Source organism: Mus caroli, chromosome 16, assembly GCF_900094665.2.
Source record: "Mus caroli chromosome 16, CAROLI_EIJ_v1.1, whole genome shotgun sequence".
NCBI lineage: Eukaryota > Metazoa > Chordata > Mammalia > Rodentia > Muridae > Mus > Mus caroli.
The window spans coordinates 35,386,784-35,402,713 of record NC_034585.1 but is presented as its reverse complement, the minus strand read 5'-3'; the positions used below and the strand labels follow the sequence as shown (position 1 = coordinate 35,402,713).

The 15,930-nt window shown below is 44.4% G+C and overlaps 1 protein-coding gene across 1 annotated transcript in view; it reads left to right on the top strand.

The window, feature by feature from the left end:
- The window catches only part of Maats1 (MYCBP associated and testis expressed 1), a 44,615-nt gene that overhangs the window by 11,306 nt on the left and 17,379 nt on the right, over positions 1-15,930 (top strand). Inside the window, exons 7-10 of the mRNA XM_021184911.1 lie at positions 2,292-2,469; positions 6,337-6,494; positions 9,094-9,276; positions 10,212-10,354. Of these exons, the coding sequence (XP_021040570.1) occupies positions 2,292-2,469; positions 6,337-6,494; positions 9,094-9,276; positions 10,212-10,354 (662 nt within the window). The remainder of the gene's footprint in view (positions 1-2,291; positions 2,470-6,336; positions 6,495-9,093; positions 9,277-10,211; positions 10,355-15,930) is intronic.

The following is a 15,930-nucleotide window of genomic DNA, read 5'->3' as shown; positions in this document are numbered from 1 at the left end:
GAGGGAGGGAGGGAGGGAGGGAGGGAGGGAGGGAGAGGAGCGGGGAAGCTGTGAATGCATTCTGAGGGTAAATCTGGCACGTTCCAGAGTTAAAGTAATCCTATCTTATGTTCTATCTGCCAGAGACAGCGAGACCTGGGCAGGGATGTTCTATCTGAGGGTGGGCACAGCAAGACCAGGGCAGGGATGTTGGATGCAGTATTGCGTAGACTCAGGCCATAGACTCAGGCCATGCGAGTTTAAACCGAATGAAGTCCTTGATATCTCTGTGCCTGGAGCCCATGCCCCCACCATGGGGTGGGATAAAGAGGTGTTTCAGAATAGCACATGTGTAATAGCTCTTCAGCCTTCACCTGCGAGTAGACACATGAACCATGTTACACAGGTCGCTATTTTTAACAGTTGATACGCTTTGTTTTCAGATACTTCTTCCATCTCATCTCAGAGTCAAATCTGGCTTCCAATTCATGCCTCATTAGGGGATAAACCTTGATACGTAAGAACACAAAATAGACTGCTGCATTTAATACAGACTTCACCTCATGCAGCTGATGTCAACTTTTAGTCCCTTGACGCCTTTATTTGTAAAATAGGAATCATTGTATTTCCATGATAGGGATTTGTTGAAGGGTAAATGAATTTGAACAGTTCTTGCTATATCGTAAGTGATTAAGTCACAGACCCATGAACCTTAACAGATTCTCAAAATGCCAAGCTCAGGAAAAGTGCTCTGAACCCCTCCGGTGTTTATCTTGGGAGAGGGAAGAGGAGAGGAGGGCTTAATATGGTGATTGAAGCAATCATTAACTTTATTTTTAGTATTTAAATTTATTTCAATAGGAAAGGTGAAAAAGATATTTGATAAATAACACAGCTGTCAAGTATGAATATTTATGGTATTTTTGTATTGTTTGTTTTTAAATACTAAGCAAACTCTACACAAATGCTATATTGATATATCTGTATATGTTTTCATATACAATAAACGTGGAATTATTAACTTCCTCTTAAGTTGTTACCTTTTAGTTTTTAAAAACATGCTTTTCTTAGATTTAAAAAATTATAATTATACAATTGCATGTGTGTGTGCATGCACATGTGAGTGCAGTGCCTGTGGAGGCCAGAAGAGGGCGCTGGACCCTGTAGTGCTCACAGGCAGTTGTGAGCCACCTGACATAGGTGCTGGGGCCCAGACTCTGGTTCTGCACTCTTTGCTGCTGAGCCATCTTTCCAGGCTCTATGCATTTCTTTAAACTTATATATTTCCTCATACATTAACTGAATTGACAGTCCTTCCACTGATGAGTGGACAAGACTTGGAAGAAATAGCACAGAAAATTAAGAAGTAGATTTTTATATATGGTAGAAACTTTTCTCATTAGACTTTTGTTATTTTTTTTAATGAAAAAAATCAAATATTACACAGGAAACCCACATGGCACCTATGCCCCTTAGTAGTTTTCAGTTTTAGGAAGATGATGTACCAAGTTGAAGCTGCCTTTAGATCTGCTAGCCACCGAATAGGCTACTGGGTTCCCAAACCCTGTGCCAGAGAAGCCACGTTGAGGTAGGTCTCTGCTTGTGTCTCTGAGCCATGACCACAGTGCCATAAGTATTTAAACTCTTAAAGATGGAGGTGAGGTGTACTTCTAGATTGTATATTCACTATAGGAGACAAAGTGAAAAAGATTATCAGCTAATAGCTATTCATTGACTGGTCTTGTTTAAAGTATGTATCTCTTTTTAACTTCCATTCAACAAATTCCAATCACTGATATATCCACTCCCTCTTCATTTAACATTTTTGGAAATTTTATTTATTTTCATTTCAAGTGTGTGGGGTGTCTTGCCTGCATATGCATGTATGCAGTACTACATGTATGCAGAACTCACAGAAGCCAGAAGAGGGTGTCAGGTCCTCTGGGACTGGAGTTACAGATGGTTTTGAGCTGCCATGTGGGTACTGAACCTGTGTCCTTTGGAAGATCAGCCACTGAGCCATCTCTCCAGACCCCTCTTTGCATTTTAAGACTATGGACTTGTCTAGTACAGACACTCCAAGGTGATTATTCAGTGGTCGCTGAACATATATACAACTAAAACAATGTCTACCTCAGTAAGAGGAGGCACGAAGGCCACAGATGATGCTGGTTTTGAAGCATCCAGGCTGCCTTTCCCAGAGGCATCATTTTCTATCCTAACCCTTGACTCTTAGAGCAGGGTAGGAGGGAAGTGTATAGGGGTGGCTTGTGGGTTTGCCCTGTGTTCCTGAGCTCTGACATCCCCTGCAGGCCGAGGTCTCCCAGCAGGACAAGCCGAGGTGGAAATGATAGAGCGGGCCCGGGAGAAGCGAGCTTGGGAAGCCACTCTGCCCCCACTGAATGACAGTGTCCAGGCTGAGAAGAGGAGGAAGATGATGAACGCCATGGAGAGGAAGGAGTGGGCCTTCAGAGAAGGAGAGATTGAAAAGTAGGTTCCTGGGCTCGTGGGTGTACACACGTTATTATTTAATTTATTTGTTCAGTTTGGTTTTTCAAGACAGGGTTTCTCTGTGTAGCCTTGGCTGTCCTGGAACCCACTCTATAGACTAGGCTGTCCTCAAACTCAGAGATCCACCTGTCTCTGCCTTCCAGGTGCTGGGATTAAAGCCGTGTGCTATCACCACCACCCCTGGCCACATTATTAGGTGTTTGTTTGTTTGTTTTTAATCTGGAAGCATTTCCCCCAAATATGTGCGTTTAAAAACAATTCTCAACCTCCGTGAAGTCAAACATGAAACCAAAGAACCCTGCTCCAGGTTTGTCCCAGTGATTTCTGCCAAGCATCTTAGAGACCTGCCCTGGGTCATTCCCAGAACCGCCATGCTTAGGCAAGAGGCCCCTTTACGTCTCACACAACAGCCTCATAGACAGCCCTCTCATTCCTACCCTCCAAGACTCGTAGGAAACCCCAGTTCTAGCCATCGCTGATAGAGCACTTCCCACTGGAAAGGCAAATTGTGGAGGCTTTGTCTGCGAAGAGATGAGCTTGTACAGCAACAAGCATAAATGAGGCTAGGTCTCGGAACTTCTCCAGTTTCACATTTTACCTGGTGGGGGTGATAATGGTGATAATGGTGATAGCGGTGATAGCGGTGGTGGTGGTGATGATGATATGATTGTTGGTATAGTGTACCACATAAGGCCATTTTTCAGCAAGCGTGTAATGTGCTTTTGAATACATTCTCCTGATGTGTTTCTGGTAATGAGGTTGTTGCTGATGTCTAGAAACGAAGAGACATTATTAGGACCACAGAGTCCTTAACAGGCATGCTGGGAAGGCGCCTGCTGAGGCTGGCCTTTGTTCTAGTTTGTGCTGGGGCCTGTGGTGCTGTACAGTGCTCTCAAAGCCCCTTGTGCACCAGAGAAGAACCAAGAGAGTACTCAGTCTGCTGTTGAATTTCAATGTTTTTTTCCAATTCCTTTTTTGACTAACCCTGAGTCATACTACATGCAGTTTTGGTAAAAGCTAATAACTCACTGGAAAACAGTGTATGGCAGGGGACTCAGTGTCCTCTGTGGTCCATAGACATTTACGCTGAATGCCATTCTTTGGAGAAGAATGTGTCTAGTAAAAATGCATTATTGAGAATGTTTCTGGGCAGAGTGATCACTTCAAAAGGCGATTTACACCTGGGGCCAATTTTAATAAACACACTTTCAGTTCCCCCTGCGTCCAGGCTCTGCTATGAGATAGGAAAGCCTGGTGAATGCCTGGTTTCTGAGCCTCAGGGCAGCTGTTCATGGCCCACTGGGACTGAGGTAAGGATGGGGTAGGAGCCTGCCCTTCTCCTCCACGCAATAGCAAGCTAACTCTAGAGAGAAGAGCTCTACTGCTCGAGATGGGGGACATGGGAAGAGTACGCTTCTGAGAAAGCTGCAGGGAGAGCCAGAAGCCACTGATGTCAGGGGTGATGAGGAGGAAAGATGCAGAGCACAGCACTCAGAGCACTGTGCACGCCATGCTCTGAGAACTTTCTAGAAACCCGTATCCTTGAGCTACCCAGAGCCTACAGAATCAGGAGGTTAGAGTCTGCAGTCTGTGTCAGAGCGAACCTTCCGGACAGTTCCATTTTACACTTAAGATAGCTTGCCCACAACCACCTTGTGAGAGAGGTGCAGCTATCTCCATTTTTGCCGTGGAAGAAACTGAAGTAAAAGCCATCAGGCGAAGTGACCCTGGCACAACCTTGGTCAGCCACTGCCTGCTTAACCGCGGCGGTGTGTGTTCCAAGAAAGGTTTTGCTACTTGAGTCCACCGTTGAGTGAACCTGGACAGTTACAGGTCACTCAGTGTGGCCCTTTGATGCGACTGAAGATGTGGTGAATATGGGCTTTCCAGGCTGCCACCTGCATAACATGGCAGTGGAGTCTTATGACATACTTTAAAGATAACACAATAAGATAATAAGAAAAGCCTGGGTGGGAGGCTTAGGCCTATACAGTCAGCATTCAGCGGGACAAAGCAGAAGGATTGGGAGTTCAAGGCCACCCATCAGCTGCATATTGAGTTTGAGGTCATCCTGGGCTACATGAGACCCTGTCTATTAATTTGTTAATTAATTATTAATTAACAGTAAACAAGCAGCGTAAATCTGTCAGCCTACATAGTGGAATGTCACCATTATCAAGTGTTCTACATTATTCTATTTGCTATGCTTTTACATGGCTGACTGCCCAGGATGTCTGTTTATGTTTATGTTATGTTTATGTCACCATAAATGGGAATGATGTATTGAACATTTCAATGGCTACATGTCACTAGGTGATATGAATTGTTCAGCCTCTTTATAATTGCTAAGAGACCATCATGGTAGATAAGGCCCACTGTTGACCCAATTCACTGTGTAGTATTTGACTATATCTTTCACTCAAGCAGAGGGGCTGCTGTTGTGTGGCTTAATTTCTTTTTTTAAAGATTTATTTATATGAGTACACTGTGGCTGTCTTCAGACACACTAGAAGAGGGCATCAGATCCCATTACAGATGGTTGTGAAGCCACCATTTGGTTGCTGGGAATTGAACTCAAGACCTCTGGAAGAGCAGTAAGCGCTCTTAACGGCTGAGTCGTCTCTCCAGCCCGTGTGGCTTAATTTTAAGAGCATCTGCTTCCCCCCACCCCCAAGCATTTATCACTGGTCCCCACTCTCCTCCATTGTTTGCACTTAGAGAAGGCCTGAGACACAACTGTCCTGTCTCTGGTCCCCCTACTCTTGGTCCCAACTTTCCCTAGGTCTTTTCTGAGACAGAATTTTCCTATGTAGTCTAGGCTGGCTTTGAACTTGTGCTTTTGTGCATACCACACCAGGCTTCCCAAGGCCTTTTGAACCATTTCATCTCCCTGGCTGAGGCTGGACCTCCCCTTCTCCCTGTAACAAATCCCACTCCTGTCTTCCTCCTCCTTGTCCCTCTGAGCTCCTTATCTAGAACTGATCTTGTGTTGTAGGGTTGGCTCCTAAGCCTGTATGTCGGCAGTGCATCTTGTCTGCCGTTATTTCCTGCCTCACATACAGCGGGCACCTGGTAAACATTTGACTCTGTTGTGCAAGGAAAAGCCTGACAGCGTTGTGGAGCTGAGACCAAAAAGAGGGAGACTCTTAGCTGCGAGGGCAGCTTGGGAAGAGCCGAAGACTGGATACAAGTAGCTTCTAGAGAAGGAAAAGGTTCCCAGCAGGAAGGCCATAGGCAGGGATAGACTAGAAGGAGCAGGATTTGTTGTTCGGTTTGTTTTGGGAGCCTCAGAAGCCAACAGGGGATTCAAAGCCGGCAGAAACAATGGTTCAGAAACAGCTAGGACATGGCTGGATATATAAGCAAGGCAGCACAGGGGAACTCATGAGCACCGATTTATGAAGCAAAGGGAAGGTCATCGATTGAGTTGCTACCACGTCAGGACCAGCCCTGTCTCAAGATCGCTTACTACCCCAGCTTTCTTCACTCCTCTTTCTTAACAGCTCCGTTAACCTAGAACTGTCCACAAATCTCTTGTTCTCTAGGTTCAGCTGCTCAGAGAGCCCATCTCTTACCCGAGCCCATCTCTTACCCCATCTGCCTGCTCTTTGTCTGTGCTTTGGCTTCTGGACTGTGCGCATGCGCACCCCTTCCCCACGCCCCCACTGTATAGAGATCTACTGCTAAGAGTGGGCATCAGCCCCTCCGTTTCAACTTGCTTGTTGCATTTTTGCCATGGTGGTCCTTTTAAAGCACACGAATACGATGCTCACAGGAAGGGCCCGCGGTGGCTCTCAAGTAAAACTCCCAGTTTGAGAGAGTAATACTCTGTAATCTATCCCCAAGACTGCAGGAACTGCGCCTGGAGGTTTTGAAACAGTTGCTGAAGAGGCGAGAGGAGAACCAGAATGAGCTGACCATGAGGCACCTGAACGACCAGTGGTGTAAACTGCAGGAAGCCAAGGAGGCCAAAGTGGCGCAGATCCGACACAAGCATGTATCAGGTAAAATGTGGCATGAACGGGCCGGGAGGGGACCCGGCTTTGGGGCTTTGACCAAGCCTGACTAAACTCAGATGAAATTCTTTGGTCCTGGTGTTGAATAGGAAAGGGTGAGGAGTTCTGTTTGAAAGGTGGACATTGGAGGGAAATTGCTAAGAAAGTCAAGTGACCATGTTCTAACAGGTAGCCAAGTTACTACTCTATCAGTGTTGGTATTAGGCCCCTTACATTCATAACCCAAGTCCCCGCTTAAGGAACCCATTGATTAATATCATCTTAAATTCCTGCCCCAAAGATGATATTTTAGTCATTTTTCCCAATTGCTTCTCATCAAGAAAATCTTAAGGCCACAGATGTATTATGCTTATTTATCCTATAATTATACATTCTTATTTTATGCATAAAAATGTGAAATATTCACTTTACTACTTACTCAGGGAAGGATTAAGAGAAAACGTTTTTTTTTTGTTTGTTTGTTTTTTTTGTTTTTTTTTACATTAAAGGCTGAGGAGATGGCCCAGTGACTAAGCATGCATGCTGTACAGGCACAAAGATCTGAGTTCAGATCTCCAGTGCACCACCCAGGTGTGGCCATGTCTGTCTGTCACCCTAGGACAACGTGGGAAGGAGAGGAGGATTACTGGGGCTGGCTGACCAGCCAGTGTATGTGAGCCAACAGGCCCCAAGTTCACTGAGAGAGCCTGTGTAAGGGCTTAAAGCAAAGAGTGATAGGACAGGACACACAGTGTCCTTCTCTGGCCTCTGCACATGCTAGCACAGGGGCACATTCTTCTATACACGTGTGCACTCACTATATGAACACACACATACGAACTAAATTAAAAATCCAAGTTAAAAGTTTTATGAAAAACTTAAATTATTAACAAGCATTTAATTTAATTTTGTAGTTTTTCTTATTTGTAGTTTCTCTTATTGAAAAACGTTTTACATTTTACCTATAAGAATTGTATTATTGGGGCCATTGCGATTGTTCACCGGGTAAATACATTTAATTCCTGGGACCTACTCAGTGCAAGGAGAGAGCCAACTCCTGAAAGTTATCCTCAACCTTCCCACGTGTGCCATGGCATTAGGCAGACACTCCCACCCCCACGCACAAATGCACACACGCATGCATGCACACGCATATCCACATTCACTTAAAATGGAAGCTATTTTACTGGCTACTTTTGTGTCAACTTGACACAGGCTGGAGTTATCACAGAGAAAGGAGCTTCAGTTGGGGAAATGCCTTCATGAGATTCTGTGACCAGCTATAAGACATTTTCTCAATTAATGATCAAGGGGGGAGGTCCTCTTGTGGGTGGTGCCATCTCTGGGCTGGTAGTCTTGGTTCTATAAGAGAGCAGGCTGGGCAAGCCAGTAAAGAACATCTCTACATGGCTTCTGCATCAGCTCCCACTTTCTTACCTGCTTGAATTCCAGTCCTGACATCCTTTGGTGATGAACAGCAACATGGAAGTGTAAGCTGAATAAACCCTTTCCTTCCCCAACTTGCTTCTTGGTCATGATGTTTTGTCCAGGAATAGAAACCCTGACTAAGACAGTAAATAATTTTTTAAACATTCTATGACCTTTTATGAGGGCTAAGCCTGGTAAGTTGCCACACCCCAGTGGAAGGCCACATACCCAAGAGTATGTGGACAATACAAATGGGGCATTATGGGTAAAAAAACAAACAAACAAAAGGAGGACACTCGGGTAGGTAGGGAGGAAAATGGAAGGTTGAGGAGGGAGGTGAATATAATCAAACAGTGCTATTTTAAATTCTCAAAGATCTGATTAAAAAAAGAAAGATTTTAAAAACCAGCTCTGAAAGCTTTCCAGATGCCTCAAATTCATGGGAAAAAAAAAAGAATTACACTACTAATGTGCTCAAATCAGCGGTTGATATGTATGTACTCTAAACAACTCAATCACATTTTTAAAAGATCATTAAAAAATGTTTTCCAGAAAAAGTAAAATCAATCCAAAAATTAAAATCTTACTTAAAATTCTTTTCAGTGAATTCAGCCTTTAATTTGTTTTTGATCTAACTAGCTTGCTGTTGGCTATGTATTTAGATGTCCCTGACATTTTTTTCTTTTAGGGATACAACATAGCTAGTGGTGGATTTGACTAGCTTTTATAGATAAATGGCCAAATGTGAACTATTTTACTAAATTCTATCACTCAAAGTCACATACAAAGACCTGCAGATGAACTGTGAACAACTGGTGCAAGGTAGCCGCGGGTCTGGGTCCTGCAGTGCGACTTCCTCACACTTGTGGCATACCTGTAACGGGGGATCTCAAACGTGTGTGTGTGTGTGTGTGTGTGTGTGTGTGTGTGTGTGTGTGCGCACGCGCACAGTGCTCACACAAGTCTGCGGGGTGCGTGCGACTCCACGTTGAGGATGCTCGCTGACTCAGCTTCTGCCACCCGCTCCTGTATCAGAGCTACCCGGATGGAAGAACTGTTCCTAGTGCTGCCCTCTAGCTGTGGTGGGCCCGCTCAGTATCTTCCTGCTGAGTCAAAGGGTTCTGCATTTGTCATTCAGAGAGGTATGGGGAGAGAACCATGACAGAGCTTTTTATTTCAGACATCAGAAAACTCGTGGGAAAGGGGAAGAACATAGAAGGGAAGCTGCAGCGGAGAGACATCATCTCGGACTACTCTAACTTTGCATCTCAGGTCTATGGACCTCTGTCTCGCCTTGGCCGTTTCCCAGACAACAACTCAGAGGACTTTGTAGTCAGAAACCACTATCTCAACACCTATGAAGGTAAAAAAAATTAAAAATAAAAATCCATGCCGTTAGAAGTTTAGGAGAAGACATCTGGGTTCCGTACACTGACGGTAAGCAATAGAATATTTAAAAAGCATCAGTGACCACGTTTCCTACCTTGTCAGGACAGGACAGGTTCACACAAAGTAATAAAAACGCAGACTCAGAGAAAAGAAACACCTGTAGAATAATTTAACAGAGTAAATTCAGTTAGCTACTAAGTATGTATGCAAACATAGCTTTTAGGTGTAGTAACAAATGTCTATAGCTTCGATCTGGAGGCACCCAGTTTGCCAGAGCCCAGAAGTCTGGGGCTAGCCTGAGCAACTTGACAAGACTCCTACCCAAAAACAAACTCCAGCAGTCAAGTTGTGAAATAGATTTTTTTATTTAAAAACAAAAATGGAGACAAAAAACCCTTTACACCAGGTTTACAAAATAAGCAAAACATTTATACTGAAATCACAGACATTTAAAACCAAGAAGGCAGAGTCACCCAGGTGGCCAACTGATGGAGAGACCTGTGCCTCTTATGAAGCCCAAGGGACCAGTTTACATTTTTAAAAGTTTAGCTCACACGCAGATGCATCATCTGGCCAAGATCATGAATTAGTGGTGGTTAGATTCTTGAGCCTAGAGCCCAGACCGACATCTCCAGAGCACAATATCACGGATTGGTGAACACCCACTTCAAAATGGGGGCGCCACCTGTCACAAGGCTGTAGATTTGCTGCTGGCTGCTGGCTACTGGCTATACTTCCCTAGGGAAGTCACCCACATCACTGAGAACAGACGCTAACCTCACACGATTTACACTTTAGAAACATTCACCCTCTTAAGAGATGGTCCTTCCAACAGCTCACTAACAGGGCACTCTCAGCACATTAAATGTAAGCACTGGACACTAAAAACACCATCTTCCTCCCATATAGGCTTAGTGGAACTTGAATCATCCCTCCCCGATTTTGTGACACAGCCAAGGATCAAACCTCCAAAGCCCCAAATCATTACCACCAAGGCCGGCTTTCTGAAGAGGACAGCCAGGATGGACTATGAGTTGGCAGAAGTTCACAAGGTATAGACGGGCTCTGAAGACTAGATCCTTCCATCCCAACTTCTACCTAGGAATGCTACACCCTGAACCACAAGTCATCAAAGGCAGCAGTGACTGTGTACCTGAAACACAGCCTACATTCTTTCTCCTTTCTAGGCTTTCTCTCTTGGAGGTGCTCCATGCTGTCCAGAACTAACGTGTAGTCTGCCTTCCTTCCAAACTACCAGCAGACCTTTCTAGAGGTTACCTCTCCCTACACAGAAGTTACTACTTTCTGAAAGTGCTTCCTCCTTTGGCTCTGCATAGTGTAAAACCTGAAACTATGGCGTCCAGCAAATTCTACTATTGGGAATTACTTGCTGTTACGAGTTGTAACAGGCTCCCTTTTCTTCCCTTTATGTTTGCTGTGAGGGCACCCAGAGGAAGAGGAGGCATGACTTTTCATCTAGTTTAAAAGCTAAGCAAGAAAGTTGGACGGTCATCAAATGTCGGCCTCAGAATCCCAGGGCGGGCTTGTTAAAACGTGCCACTAGGCTTCAGCCCCAGAGTGTCTGTTCAAAAGGTCTGGGTGAAGCCACGGAGATGTGGGGCAGTCTTCACAAGTCTCCAGGTGATACTGTTGCTGTAGACCCAGGAGCCGCACTTTGGAACCCCTGGTTTATGACATCCTCCTGTCCACAGATATTTGCTTGCCCCCTGCCCCCCATAGTATCTGTAACATGTAAGAACTTATAGGAACTCCAACTCCACATGAAAAATATAAGACCTCAAGGCCTGGGGAGATGGCTCAGTCTGTAAAGCACTTGCTGGAGGACAAACATGAGGTTCAGGCCCCAGCACCCAGGTAAGAAAGCTGGGTGTGGTGACCCATGTATCTCAGCAGTGGAGAGACAGATGTAGCATCCCTGGGCTCACTGGCCAATCAGCCTGTCATGATAATCAAGCCCCAGGTCTCAGTGAGACCTCATGAAAAAAAAAAAAAAAAGCAAGGTGACTGTGTCCAGAGGAACCACATCTAAGTTTGCCTCTGGTTTACACACACACACACACACACACACACACACACACACACACACACCCATACACACCTGAGCATGCGCACAAATCTACACATAAGCACACGTAAACATGCGAACCCATGCATGTTGAAAATCCGTAGGACCTTGATAAGGACCACGTATGTCTTTTGTCCCCTACCCTGTCCCCACCTGCGTTTGCTCTCCTTGAATGCTGTACTCAGTGGTCTCATTTTCTGTAAGATTTCCCCACACCCTGTACTTTGTGTTGTATTGCAGAAACTTACTTTCTCTCCCCATCTGCTGAAGCTCTGGACCGTGTGCTCACTTTACCTTCTCCAGTGCTCAGCTGTGTCTGTCAGAGCAAATGTCTTGTGAATACCAACCTACCCTGCAGCAGTGTATGACCCTGCGGTGGTCAAGATGCATCGTCCATTTTAAGTCATCGTTAGATCTGGTTTGCTAATGTTTTGCTTCTCTGCTTACGAGTCAGACAATAGAGCTCATGGCTCTTATTTTTCCTTCTAATGTCCCATGTGCGGGATTGCGTCAGACTTAGATATTCTCTTGAGGTGACCTTGAAGCATCTCTTCTTCCTTCTCCTCTGAGAATTTGAACAAGACTGAGATGATCTGTCGCTTCAGTGTGGAAAGACGTACAAAGCCATTTAGGACTGATATCTTCATGGGAGGCAATTTAACCTTGCTTCAATTTCTTTACAGCATAGAGAGCTACTTTGCATTCATTTTGGTAAATTATATCATTTAGAATCTCATTTTATCTGTTCAGTTTTTTTGACATGATCGATTGTATTTTTCTTATTTGTTTTATATATAATCATGTCCATTTTTTTCATGCGTAACATTATCTTGATTCTTTTTCTTTAATCTCTTTTACTGGAGGGTTGCTCATTTTCTTGGAACTGTTCTTCCAAACAATGAATTCTCAGGTTTAGATATATATCCACACTGCTTTCTTCTCTTGTATTTATTATATACCTCTTTCTCTTTGAATTGATATGTGATTATTTTCCTAAGCTTGGAAAGTTGAATGTATAGATTATCAATTTCAAACATTCACCAACTTTTATATAAGTATTTTAAACTAAGCATTTCCTTCCAAATGCTGATTTTTTGCTGTCTTACTTGTTTTGATATGTGATGTTTGCCATTCTTAATTCTAATATCTAAAAGTATCCAGTGTGGCTTTGAACCTGTATTTAATGCCTTATAAAATTTCCAAATACATAGGAATTTTAACTCAATTTCTGGTGAGCTTCTAGCTTAGGGGCACTGTGGTTAGAGAGCAGAGTTACTTTGATGCCAACCCTTTGAGGTTGGTGAGGTTTTAGGATTGGAGGCAAGAATCGGGCACATCATACCCAGCATGTTCAAGACCCTGGTTTAATTCCTTAGCAGAACTGGGAGGCTGATGAAGAGAGCAGGGAGGGGCAGGAAGAGGAGGGGACAGACCAGGATGTGGTTATACTTATAAATGAATAAAAGCCTACCTTCAGATTACGTACATTTTATACTCTGCCTCTCCAGTGTGGGGACAGATTGTTTTCAAGTCTCCATTAATCCCTGGAACATGAGTGTCATTCAGCTCCCTAACACACGTGCTATAGACAAGCAACACACTTTCACTCTCTCTCCCCTCCCCATCCTGGTTGTTTTGATTTTGTTGAGATGGCTCACAGGTGGCCCATGTAGGCCTTGAATAAGTGAGGAAGGCCGTGGACTCCTTATCATCCCCCTGCCTCCACTTCCTTCGTTCAGGGATTGCAGGCGCGTGCCAGCACGCTTGGCACATTTTAACTTTTATTGCTTTAAATTTTTTTGATCAATGAAAAAGAAAAAGAAAATAAAGCAACAACAACAAAACAAAGCAACAAAACAGCATCCCCCCGACCCCCACAGAACTAGGTTAAGAAGATGGCTCAGCAGATAAAGGTGCTTGCCCATGGCACAGGGGACACACGCGCACACACACACACACATGATGACAATGGACATTTTAAAAACTAAGAAGACCAAAAGATTTTATTTTACCTTTCTTTGTTTATTTGGTCTCTGCCGCTCTCTCTGTCTTTACAGACGTGTACACCCCTGACCCGTATAGTTTTTTTCTTCGGCCTTAAGAATTTGATCCTTTTCAGCATGGTCTGCAGGCAGTGAGCTCCAGGCTTTGTGTCCAGTCTTCCACCTTTGCTTTCAGTTGGGGCAGGGAGGTACAAGTTCACATACAGTTAAATCCGCCCTTTAGGGGCTGGAGAGATGGCTCAGCGGTTAAGAGCACTGACTGCTCTTCTGAAGGTCCTGAGTTCAAGTCCCAGCAACCACACGGTGGCTCACAACCACCCATAATGAAATCTGACACCCTCTTCTGGATTGTCTGAAGACAGCTACAGTGTACTTATGTATAATAAATAAATAAATAAATAAATAACCCACCCTTTAAAGCGTACAGTCCGATGGCTGTTAGCATGTCCACAGGCTTGTGTCTGTGCTCACTAATTCCATCATCCCCACCCCACCACTCCCCATCCCCCACTAATCTCTGTTCTACTTGTTCTTTCTTCTTATGGAGCTCTTTGTTCTGAACAAACAGTGCTGCGCAAATGGAACCATACACTAAATAGCATGTGGCGACTAGCTTCAGCCACCCAGCACAGTGTTCCTGAGGCCCACACATACTCTAGCTCAGCTCCAGGTGTTCGTTCTTTTGATGACTACATAATATTCCATTGTGTGGGCAGACCACATTCTACTTAGTCCCTCCTAAGCCGATGAGCACTTCAGTTATCTCTACTGTTGGCGCTATGGTCTTCTGTGTTCTAGCCTTGGAGAGGCGTGGCTGTGACTCTTCTGGATGTGTGTCTAGGAGCAGGAAGATAGCCCACACAGCAGCTGTTTTAGGTTTTGATGAACTGCCCAGTTTTTGCCAAAGTGACTACGTGATTTCTGTCTCAGTAGCAGGGTGTGTGGGTTCCAGTCGCTGCACACCCTTTTGTGTCCTATGGTCTCTTCTCTTCTAGCCATTTCAGCAGGAGGGAGGTGGTGTCCCCATGTGGTTTTGAGTTGCATTTCCCCAATGCTTGATGGCATTAAGGATCTTTTAAAGTACCCGTTGGTACCTTGTATATTTAAATATTTTGTCCATTTTAAAAGACAGTTGTCCTTCTGTTACTGAATTTAAAAAATATTCTAGAGACTAGACCTTTATTACTTTCAGACTGTCCCTCCATTCTGTGGGTTGTCTTCTAACTTTCTGGACACTATTCTTCAAAGCACAAAGGTTATTTATTTTAGTTTCTTTCCTCTGAAAATATTTATCTTTGCGTGTGTGTATGTGCACGTGTGTATGTGCACGTGTGTATGTGCACATGACTGCAGTACCCATGGGGTCCAGAAGAGGGCGTTAGATTCCATGTGGCTGGAGTCACAGGTGGTTGTGAGCTGCCAAATGTAGGTGCTGGGAACCAAACTCTGCTCATGTTGCAGGAAGAGTCCATAGTCTTAGCCGTCAGCTGTGTATCCAGCCTGAATCTCCTCTCCCTGTACAGAACTCCCCGCCCCCCCCCCCTCCGGGCGGTTTTTTCTCCCAGCACTTCAACATCTTATTCATTGTAATTTCTGACTGGAAATCTGTTGTTCTCATTGTTTCTGTATAGGAAAGGTGATGTCTTCCATGGCCTCTAGTATCTTTCAAAATACTCTCTGAGGCTTTCTTTAATTCAAGGAGTCTGCACCTAAACTTTTGTCTTTACTTGAGGTTTTTATTTTGTTTGCTATACTATGAGTTTCCTAGATACTTGGTGTTTTTAGAATGATTTTGGAAAGTTTCAGCCATTACTGTTTGAAATATTTCTTCTGTTCTCTCCTGCTTACTCTCCTTCCCTCCCCTCCTCTCCCCTCACTCCACTCTCCTTCCCACCTCTCCCCTTTCCTCCCATATTTTCCCCTCTCCTCTCTCTTCCCCTTCTCTCTTCTTCCCTCCCCTTCTCTCCTCTCTTCTCTGCCCTCCCCTCCCCCTCCTCTACTCTGCCCTCTCTCTCCTCTTTCTTCCTCCCTATCTCTTTTTTCCTTCCCCCCAGCCCCAGACAGGGTCCCAGTGTAGCCCAGGCTGGCCTCAAACTCACTTGAACTTCTGATCTTCCTGACATGAGCCACCATGCTGGTTTTATGAGGTGCTGGAACTGAAGCCAGAGCTTCCTGCAAGCCTTTTGTCAAGGGATACCCAGCTCTCTGACTCTTTTCCCATGATCTGGTATTCCAGGTCCTCCTCTGTTATGCCTTTTGTTATTCTCTACAATTCCTGGGGGTTCTATTCTGTTACTGGTTGTTTTCTCCTTATAGTTCATTTTGGGAAGCTTTTATTGCCCATTTTCAAACTACTTGATTCTTACCTTGGCTATGTTAAGTTAGTTCTGAGCCTGTTGAAGGCATTTTTGTCTCTGTTACAGCATTTTGATTTCTAACTATGCTTTGTGGTTCTGTTAGAACGTTTCCATCTCTTTGCATTGCTTCTGTTGGTTTGACCATTTAGATAGTTGTTTCTTGTCTTTTTTTTTTTTTTTTT